At 37.6% G+C, this 11,678-nt stretch overlaps 1 protein-coding gene across 1 annotated transcript in view; it reads right to left on the bottom strand.

The window, feature by feature from the left end:
• TPD52L1 (TPD52 like 1) overlaps nt 1-11,678 on the bottom strand; it is a 78,862-nt gene that overhangs the window by 57,750 nt on the left and 9,434 nt on the right. The window contains exon 3 of the mRNA XM_044675424.1: nt 8,914-9,062. Within this exon, the coding sequence (XP_044531359.1) occupies nt 8,914-9,062 (149 nt within the window). The remainder of the gene's footprint in view (nt 1-8,913; nt 9,063-11,678) is intronic.

Below are 11,678 nucleotides of genomic sequence, written 5' to 3'. Positions count from 1 at the left end.
GCGGGGGGGGGGGTGAAGGGGAAAGTAAGAGCATGAATCATGTAACCATGTTAACTTTTCTAAAAAATAAAAATTATTAAATGGGAAAAAAAGAAAAAAAAGGCAGGGCACTTTGGAGGAAAAGCTCATTTGCAAAATATGCATAGGAAACATATTAGGAGCAATATCAGTTCGCAGAAAAATAAAAGAGCAGTGGAGAGAAAAAAGAGCCTAAAGAATAGAATTTTAAAGGACATGATCATAATAAATGAAACTGGAAGGTAAGACAAATTAAAGTGGAATAGATCTTCCAACATTTTTATAGTGATAAACTGAATTTCTCATGTTCATAAACTGATATTCACCTCATCATGAGCTCACACATCAGGGACATGCTATAATACAGAAAGATTCAATTAGGTAGTGTTAAACAACTAGAAAAAAGGGAAGGAAAAGGAGCTCAGCTCAGTTACAAGAACTACAGCTATAAAGGCAAAGAATCTTCAGACCTTAGTATAAATGCCTAAGGGGAAGAAGGCTTTGAGATTTTAAGATTGAGGGTCCTAGAAGTGAACACTGAATAGGAGTCCCCAGTGTAATGGTGGGACACCAGGGATGTTAACTATTATTATTAAAATGTAATCTAAATGGTTTGTGGGTTCACACTGGATTGAAGGAGAGACAGGACCAACCAGGATAGGGAGATCAGGGTTTACTGCCAAGCTGTTAACTGTCACAGGAATGGCAGTTAGGCTCAACCGTCACTCAGCCCACATAGGCTAGGGCCTATGGAACCAGCAGGCAAAGGTAAAAGTTTATAACAGTTTGATTGAGGGAAACAATAATAAAGTATGGGAATAAGGGATTCTATACTTGAAACCTAAGGGCAAACCACAGGGGGCAGGGAAGGACTTGACTACACTATTCTATTGACCTAAGCCAGGTAGGGCCCAAAGGAGCAGCACTGAAGTCACAGGGAAAGCTCCTCCAAACCTGGTTCCAACCAGGTTTGGTTAGCTCAGCTAAAGGGCCTGAGGATGGATTTCAATTGGGGTCTCACGGTAAATCCAAGGATGGTCTCAGGATGCCAAGAGCCAACTCCACCAGGACAGATGATCCAAGGTACCCAGGTAGGGAGAGTGAGTTTGCAATGCTGTCCACCAGATCACAAACCACTTCCCACTTGGTGTTGCTCTTCAAGTCTGTTGTCCACTGCTGAAAGCCTCTACCTCTCAGGATCCCAGGGGAATCTGGATGCAGTTTTTCCCTAACTCTGAGATCTCCCAGGTTTAGCAACAGTTATGTTCCCAACCACTATGGAGTCTCTCTCAGAGTCCAAGCCCCACTTCCTGCTCCTTCATTCCATCTTGGAATCCTCCAGCCCTTCCTGCTAGGTCCAACACTAATACTAAATTAATCTTCCTCACAACACCAACCCTAGATAATACCAGAGCAAAATTCTCTCTTCTGGTAATAAGGCAATTTCCAGTGTTCTATAAAACTTCCCATTACTTTACAGAATTTTAAAATGTAGTTTATTGGAGATGTACAATTAAGAATTCACTGCACTGCTTTTTTAAAAAAATGAAAATCATGGAAAAACTATTCATTTTACAGAAATTCATACTTCTTTAATTTGTAAATATCCTATTAGAATGTTGAGAATTTTTTGTCATAACTTTGAGATGTCCAACAATGCATAATAATCTATCTCCTCAAATAAATTATTTTAATATATATACTGATTTCAGAAAAATTGTAATTCATATCATATTTTATAAAATATTATTTTTACTGCATGTTTTCTTGTTTTTTAGCAATGTTCTTGATTTGAAATAAATTCAGTGTTATTCATCTGAAGTAAAAAAAGTTTACTAAAAATTTTAAATGGGATTTAATGGATTACACTGAAACAATCTTCTGTTATTAAAAAGAGTCTGAATGGTTAAAAGGCATTTCCTATTTGGGAAATTATTTTTCAAATGTGACATAATGTCCTTGATTGCTGCATCATCACTGTTACTAAAGATATTAAATCTTTTTTTGAGTGAATTTTATTATTTAAAGGCAAATCGGTGATACAGTAGATAAGAGTGCCAGGCCTGGAGTCAGGAAAACCTGCATTCAAAACTGGATTCAGAAACTTACTAGCTGTGAGTTTGGGACAAGTTACTTAACCTCTGTTTTCCTCAATTTCCTCAACTGTAAAATAGGGAAAATAATGGCATCTACCTCATAAGAGTTTTTGTAAGGATCAAATGAAGTAATATTTGTAAAGCACTTAGGGCCTGGTATGAGGGGAAATTCCATTGGATTAAAAATCCAAAATGATTACCTTTGGTCTACTGACTTTAGATCACACTTTTCTACTTATTCCAGAATGTCCATCCAATATCTTAGGTAGAAACCTGCTTTGCAAAATTGGTGCCACAATTCAGTGTGATCCTTTGGGCAAAATTTTCCTACATCTTCCTAAGAATGCACTAAAAGCCTATCCATTATTGTTTTTAGATCAAATGGAAGGTAAAAAAGAAGTACTTTCAATTTTTGCAATCTTTAGTGAAATACCAGACGGAAAATGGACTAAACATTCTACAGACATTGAGTTATTAAAATTTGCAACACCAGTGATTCAAAACAGAGGAGGGAATACCATCACAAATACCTCTATAAACAAAGTAAAGAAGCCACCGAAGGCATAAGACCAATTACTGAGAGCCTGCTAAGCCAAAGAATAATTGTCCCAACAATCTCTGAATACAACACATCCAAATGCCAATCAAGAAATCAAAACCAGACAGTCAAGGCAAAACAGCATGGAGATTCATACAAGATCTTCAAGCAGTAAATGATTTCATAATAAAGTCTTAGCCTATTGTGCCAAGCCCTGCAAGCATACTGGTAGAAATTCCTAGCAAAGCTGATATTAAATAGTCATAGATTTATGGTCTGTATATTTCTCAATCCCAATCCATGAGGATAGTTTAAAAAATTTTGCTTTTACTTGAGAAGGAACTCTGCTGACCTAGTGCCATCTTCCACAAGTGTGGTGTGAGTCTGTGAGCCTATTTTGCCAAACTTTAAAGCAAGATCTGAAGTCAATTGTCTTTAAAGAAAGCACTGTGGTCCAGTTTGTAGATGACATCCTTTTGGCCAGTGCCACGGCAAAAATTTGTCTTAGAGACAGTACTAAACTCCTATGTGAACTATATAAAAGAGGCCATAAAGTATTAAAGTCTAAATTACAATGATGTTTGCCCAAGGTTGAATATTTCAGTTTGATATTGGAAAAGGGGATGGGACAGATATCCAAGAATAGCTGACAACCAAAAACTCAGTGTGCCAAAGACCAAAAAGCAACTGAGAGCTATTCTGGGGATGACAGGGTTCTGTAGACAGGATACAGTCAAATAACAAAGTGTTTAACAGATCTCACAAAAAACAATGTAACAAAGGAAGGGGGCCTAGCAGTACCAGATATTAAACTATACTATAAAGCAGCAGTCATCAAAACAATATGGTACTGGCTAAGAGACATAGAGGAGGATCAGTGGAATAGACTTGGGGTTAATGACATCAGCAAGACAGTGTATGATAAACCCAAAGAGCCCAACTTTTGGTACATGAATCCACTATTTGACAAAAACTGCTGGGAAATTTGGAAAACAATATGGGAGAGATTAGGTTTAGATCAACATCTCACACCCTACACCAAGATAAATTCAGAATGGGTGAATGACTTGAATATAAAGAGAGAAACTATAAATCAGTTAAGTGAACACAGAATAGTATACTTGTCAGATCTCTGGGAAAGGAAAGACTTTAAAACCAAGCAAGAGTTAGAGAAAATTACAAAATGTAAATTAAATGGTTTTGATTATATTAAACTAAAAAGCTTTTGTACAAACAAAAACAATGTAGTCAAAATCAGGAGGGAAACAACAAATTGGGAAAAAATCTTTATAACGAAAAACTCTGACAGGGGTCTAATTACTCAAATATACAAGGAGTTAAATCAATTGTATAAAAAATCATGCCATTCCTCAATTGATAAATGGGCAAGGGACATGAATAGGCAATTTTCAGGTAAAGAAATCAAAAGTATCAATAAGTACATGAGAAAGTGTTCCAAATCTCTAATAATTAGAGAAATGCAAATCAAAACAACTCTGAGGTATCACCTCACACCCAGCAGATTGGCTAAAATGAAAGAAGGGGAGAGTAATGAATGTTGGAGGGGATGTGGCAAAATTGGGACATTAATGCATTGCTGGTGGAGTTGTGAACTGATCCAGCCATTCTGGCTGGCAATTTGGAATCATGCTCAAAGGGCTATAAAAGAATGTCTGCCCTTTGATCCAGCCATACCATTGCTGGGTTTGTACCCCAAAGAGATCATAGATAAACAGACTTGTACAAAAATATTTATAGCTGCACTTTTTGTGGTGGCAACAAACTGGAAAAGGAGGGGATGTCCTTCAATTGGGGAATGGCTGAACAAACTGTGGTATATGCGGGTGATGGAATACTATTGTGTTAAAAGGAATAACAAACTGGAGAAGTTCCAGGCGAACTGGAGAGACCTCCAGGAACAGATGCAGAGCGAAAGGAGCAGAGCCAGAAGAACATTGTACACAGAGACTGATATACTGTGGTAAAATAGAATGTAATGGACTTCTGTACCAGCAACAATGCAATGACCTAGGACAGCTCTGAGGGATTTTTGGTAAAGAAAGCTACCCACATTCAGAGGAAGGACTGCAGGAGAGGAAACACATAAGAAAAGCAACTGCTTGAACGTATGGGTCGGGGTGGACATGATTGGGGATGTGGACTCGAAATTACCACACCAATGCAACCACCAACAATATGGAAATAGGTCTTGATCAAGGACACTTGACAAAACCAGTGGAAATGTGCATCGGCCATGGGTGGGGGGAGTGCGGGGGGGTGAAGGGGAAAGTAGGAGCATGAATCATGTAACCATGTTAAAAATGATTATTAATAAATGTTTAAAAAAAAAGAATAAACACAGGAGCGACACTCAGAAAGCCTTGATTCCAAAAACAAAAAAAAAACAAAACAATGTAACAGAACCACTGAAAATCAATGCTGAATATCTGCAAGCCCTAGCAAAACTGAAAGAATCAATACTAACAGCCTCAGCCTTAGGTATCCCTGACTATGACAAAGAATTCCATCTTTTTGTCCATGAAGTATAAGGGATAGCTCCAGGACTCTTAGTGCAACACAAGGTTGTGGCTTTTTTCTCTCTACCTGTTTTCTCCCCTACTTCTAGAAGTATGGTTCTTTAATAAATATGAGCCTGACTTTCTCTTAAAACTGAAGAGGGCACAAGCAATTCCCAAACTTTTAGGGGGAGAAAAACTCTGACTGCCTACTTACCTACTTGTTCTCTTTCCTAGGAGTGACATTTTTAACTATCCTACTTATACTCCCCTCCCTTTCCAGAAGCTGTGATCAGACCCAGGGTCTTGCCTTCAGTAAAACTGTTTTAGTTTCTCTCTAGGAACCCTGCCTACTGCCCATTTTATCACTACCCTTCCAGAGTAAAGAGTGCATAGACAGGAATGCTTCTAGGACATGCTGCCACATCTTCTCAGTTAGGTCATCCTTCTCTCCAGGAAGCACAGCAACCCTAACCACACAACAAATTGACGAGCTCTCTGCTGGTGCATCTGATTGATTAATACTTGCTAATACATTTTGGGCCCCTAATTTTCCCATTTCATTTTGGAAGGGACTGATAGTAATAACTTAAATAATTGGAATTCTAGGCCAATTATAGAGTTATTTTCAGACCTTCCAGTACTACTAAAATAGTATATGTAAAAACTGGTCATTCTACAGATAGTATGAGCTTTGCTCCTGGTTGGATCAAAGGATGATGGCCAACAAAAAGACCATTCTGCAAAATGATTTTATCATATGGAAATCTTATGGATTCTCCAGGATATAGCTGGGGATGTTATTATAATAAAGATGCCTGAGTCACATATCTAAGCCTAATTTTAGGTTGGATTTCAGTTGTTATAAATATCATTCCAATTAATGATCACAGAGTTAGTCTTCATTTCAGGAAACTAGAACTGAGGTATCAATGTTCTAGATATCTGAATAAGAAAAAGAATGGAAAGAAATAATGTAATTACTTATATAAATATCAAGTTATTGGTATGGTATTAATGATATTAATATGAATAGCTTTAATATAAAAAGGGTTATTAAGATGACATAAGCAATTATGACAACATATAAATATTTTTTCATCCCAATACAATTATTATGATAATGCTCTATTCATGGATGGAGATTTCTTTCTAGAAATATATAAGGAAATAAGCTAGGCTTTTAACAAGTTATAACAGATCATTTCATTGCAGTCAAGCAACCTAAATGAAAGGTGTACAGAAACAAAATCCTGCTATATCTTTCTATTAAAAAACATTTGCCTTGATTGACTGAAATCCAACCATAAAGGCTCTTTTCCAACAAGTAGTCTCTCCTACATATGTTAAGCTCATATCGGATTCTGTGATAGAAGCAACTACAGAGATAACTTACTTCAAAAAGTCTCTGATCAGCGGGGGCAGCTGGGTAGCTCAGTGGAGTGAGAGTCAGGCCTAGAGACAGGAGGTCCTAGGTTCAAACCCGGCCTCAGCCACTTCCCAGCTGTGTGACCCTGGGCAAGTCACTTGACCCCCATTGCCCACCCTTACCAATCTCCCACCTATGAGACAATACACGAAAGTACAAGGGTTAAAAAAAAAGTCTCTGATCATGAACTTTAATATTAAGCAAGACACAAAACAAAGAAATGGGTTTACCAAAAGCATTCTCCACAATAGTACAAAGTCTTCCAGATGCTCACACTTACAGATGGCACTGTATCTAAGAGCCACATGTTAAATGGCACAGCAAAGACTAGACCCCATGGCTTATAGCTCAATGCATCTTCCACCATACCTTTTTGTTTCCTGGGTTTTCAGAACATGTGATGGCTTCCAAAATGAATAAATATGCTTCAAGTGGAGGAGCTATTATAAAACCTGATACCTTTGAATAATTGGCTAACTCTCTATAAGTCACAAAGTACCCTGAATTAAGGATTACTGATGGACTTTAGCAATAGTCTCCTCATCATTAACTATAGCAGTGAACCAAGAACAAAAACAAATTATGAAAGTGAAATTATATGTTGACTGCACAGTTGGATTAAGTGACTTTCAAAAATAGCAAAAAAGTAGAAAGGAGTTACTAAAATTGTTTTAAATGTTGTTCTAAATATTCACTTTTATAGTGTTGAAGCATGACAGAAAAAAAGCTGAATGTTTTTAAATTGCCTTCATAATTTTATTGGAATTGTTGGGGAATTTTTAATTGTGTACACATCTGCATGTGCTCTAAGTACTGACTAGGAATGCCAGCAATTCAGTATACACAAAAAAGAATTCTGGGCAAAGGAACAAGGGTCATTCTAAAATTTTAATGTCAATTGAGAGAAAAATATCTAGTGATCACCATCAGTAAACAATGAAAACTCAAGTTTTCCTCTAAAGGCAGAGGTGGTGGAGAGGTAAAGAGAAGTAGAATTTTGAGCAGGTAAAGCAGTGGCCTCCAAACATTTTGGATCATACATTTCCTCTCACAAACATTTTTCTACATACTCAGTCTCACTCTCTCCTCTACTGTTCATAAATTATATATATGTAGATATATAGAATACACCTAATGGTGTATGATATATATTGTATCATATGTTATACATGTATATAAATGTATATACAATATATGTAAATATATTACAAAAGTCAGTATAAATCATTATTTATATATAAACTTAAAGAATGAAAAAGATGAGATTAAGGACGAAATAATAATTGATCCTAAAGTCAATTAGGAGACAGTGGAGTTTATTGACCAGAGGAGTGAAATCAGACCTGTGGGTTTTAGAAAAATAAGTCTGGTAGCTGTATAGAGAATGGATTGAAAAATAGAGAAACTTGAAGCAGAAAGAGTCTAGCTACTGTAATAGTCAAGACAAGATGTACATAATAAGGGATGAACTAGATGGCTATGACTAGAGAGGGTGGATATGAGATACTGTAGAAGCAAGTGACTGGCAATGTGAGGTAAGGAAGAGCGAAGAGTTGAAGATGACCCCAGAATATAAACCCGAAAAACTGAAAGGATGGTGGTACCCTCAACAGCAATAGGGAAGTTTGGGAGAGGTTGCGGTAGGGGGAAAAATAATGTAAGGAGATTTGTAATGCTGATCACAACCCCCCCACCCCACCCCCCCACACACACATTCTGTGTGACTCATTCTGTTCCACAGAAAAGGGGGCTAGGGCAGGGATTTTGCTAGTCTCTCCTGCAGAATACAAAATTTACTCATTGAGGGGCCCCTGCTGCAAGCCAAGAAGTGATCTGAAGGATGGAGTATGAATATTCTGGGTAGAAAATGTTTGCCTTCCCAGCTGACGCATGTATCTGGGTCATAGCAGGTGGGCTATAAAGGCTCTCTGCAGCCACAGGACGCCAGCAGTTGGCTTGTGGCGCCAGGTGGGGAATGCTAAACAACATTGTGAAGAGAGTAAGTGGAATTATGTTAGAGACCAAACTATGATTGGCTTATGCAAGGAGGGAGAGCTGTGATTCATCTTGCCCCACATGTTGGGGTTATGCCATAGCTTCCATTTGGGAGACCCCTAAAATGTAAAGTTGCAGCCTTTTTGGAATCTGTCTGACAGAACACATGACTGGCAAACTGATCTCTTCCATTTGCTTCCAGCAAAGGGACCCTTTTTATGCAGTTGAAAAGTAGTTACCAAAAGCTAGGATGAAAACAAATTCAGTAAAGGCAAAAGGAGGAATGAATGGATTGAAAAATAGTATGAATTCTGTACTTACGCAGTTGTAGTTTGCATTTCATGCCAGCCTTTGCTAAAATTCTGTTTTATCTCATTCATCAGATTCATGCCGAGCTTTTGTTTTATTTCCACCAGATGCTTCTCTTTGGCTGTTAACACTTGTCGTAAAGTTGAGATTTCGTCTTCTAGCTAGATACAAGACAGGAAAATTAAAAAAAAAGAGAGAGAATGAGACAATTTTAAAAGCACCTTGAGATGAATTACTGTATAGTTCCAAGGGACCACATATGGCAGTCTAGCCTAAGCTGTTAGCCCCACCTGAGATATAACACACAAATGACTGTATCCTCATTAGAAACCAGAAGGGATAATTAGAATCAGAGAATCATTGAGTTGGAGGTGACTTTGACTTTAAAGGTCAGTTTGGTGCAGCACATCAAACATGAATCCTGTCTCTAATATCTTATGCAAATCCTCACCAAATCTCTACTTTAAAGGCCAGGCTACCATTCCATTTTTATACATCTCTTATTGTTTAGAATATTATTTTTTATTAAGCTGAAGATCCTGTACTTTTTTTTTTCAGATATGGGGTCTTGTGTTCAAATCTTGCCTCAAACACTTAGTTGTTTGACCCTAGTTAAATCACTTAACCTTTTGCTCAGCCTCAGTTTCCTTGTATGTAAGATGGGAATAATAATAGCACCTACTTCACAAGATTATTGTGAGAATCAAATGAAATAGCATGTGACATATGAAATAACCTTAAGTAATTAGTAGGGGACAGCTGGGTGGCTCAGTGGATGGAGAGCCAGGCCTAGAGATGGGAGGTCCTGGGTCAAATCTGGCCTCAGACACTTCCTAGCTGTGTGACCCTGGGCAAGTCACTTAACTCCCACTGCCTAGACCTTACCACTCTTCTATCTTGGAACCAATACTTAGTATTGTTTCTAAGACAGAAGGTAAGGGTTTAAAAAAAAGTGAAGCAATATATTTATACCTGTAACACAGAGGGAGCAATTTGTAATACAATGGATGAAGGACGGATTTGGAGTCAGGAAGTCCTGAACACAAACACATCTACCAGCTGTGTGACTCAGGGCAAATAATAACCTTTATTTGCCACAGTTTGCTCAAGTATAAAATGGGGATGATAACATCACCTACCTCACAGGGCTATTATGAGGGTCAAATGAGAAAAAATTTTGTGAAAATAAATGCATAGCACAGTGCCTGAAATATAGTAGGTATTATACAAATGCTTATTCCCTTCCTTTCCCTGGCCTAAAACATTCTGCAAATCTATGTGTATTATATAAATGTTAGTTACTGTTATCATCATATGGTAGCCTATTATAATATTCATCTACTCTTAATAATAAAGTTCTTTCTAAGTCTAATCTTTCTTGTAATGATTTACATCTAGCCCTTCTTTTTTAATCTAAAAGGAGACTATAATTTATCATATGCCATTACCAATTTCCATTGCTTAGGGATCATTAATTGGATACTTATTCAACACATGATGAAGCTGCTATTGTGATTCAGGACCTAAATTTCAGTTTCCAATACTTTCTCAGGATACATAAAATTTACTGTAGTAAGCCCATAGGGACTGCAGTATGATTTCATTAAGAAAAAAAAACAAACAACAAAACCTTGATGTCTGCATTAGTCTTGACAATACAAAGTTGGATTTTTCAGTGATAGCTGTACAATAACTTACTGTTCATGCTGGCTCCGGTGGCTCTGTTATGATCATTGAGGGACTTGACTGTAACGATGTAATTGTTTGGAAAGGTAAAGCCTCAGATGACAAAGGAGCTTTAAACCTTCCTTAGGTATAAACAGGAAATCAGATAACACAACTAAACTTCCTGTAGAATTCCCTCACCTAATAATAGTGTGTTTCTTCAGGAAGACTAGCCTCCTGGCACCAACTGGTATTTAATTATTGATAACTAAATCAATTATATTAGAATAACAATGATAATCAATAACACATCTGACTATTGATATTAATGATGATAGTTAAACTCAACTTCAGGGAGTGAGACTGGATCCTACTCTGTCCCTCCAACTTGCCCTAGAACTTCCTTGAGGCTGACCTGTTGCCAAGTCAATCAACAAAAGGTCAGTAGCTGGATTTTTATAAACAAAACTTTTACTTGTGGTAATCAAACAAGGGAAACTGATGGAAGAGAAGAGGGTTTTTTAGGAATCCCTAAATGAAGTTTGATCTTAGCTCTAAATACTAAATCTAACAGCTACAGAATGTTGATAGCTGAGTTAACCAGGCCTACTGGCCCAGTCAGGCCAGTGGCTGATCTGACCTGCTTTAGTGGACACTGCTTGCCTATAGACAAATTAGATAGCAGCTTGATTGAAGATAAATAGATGAATAGATGCTTGGTTGCTGACCCAGGACTGACAAGTCCTGGGCCAGATGCTGATGTTTAGTTGGTTGAAATATAGTCTTGTTCCCCAAGAGATTGTTGGCTTTGTCAATGAGATGTTGTTATTGGCCAGCAATGATAGTTAAGCCTACCTGTCTAGGTAATCTAAACCCACATTCCTCCTCCCTCCTCCCAGAGTTCAACCCCCAATTTGTTGAATTGTATTAATTAAACCTAAAACTCAGTAGTAATTCTGTAGCTTTCAGGTATGCTGGTTGATATTTGGCTAGACTAATAAAATGAGGAGAGAAAGGATCAACCTCAACCACCATGGATCCCTGGCTTCAAAATGAGTTCCAGGGTCCAGTCTCTCCCTCCCTTATATAGGACACCACCCAACTGACGATTG

The sequence above is a fragment of the Gracilinanus agilis genome, chromosome 4 (genome assembly GCF_016433145.1).
Source record: "Gracilinanus agilis isolate LMUSP501 chromosome 4, AgileGrace, whole genome shotgun sequence".
In the NCBI taxonomy this organism is placed as follows: Eukaryota; Metazoa; Chordata; class Mammalia; order Didelphimorphia; family Didelphidae; genus Gracilinanus; species Gracilinanus agilis.
The sequence above is the reverse complement of the archived record's forward strand: the minus strand, read 5'-3'. Positions and strand labels throughout refer to the sequence as shown.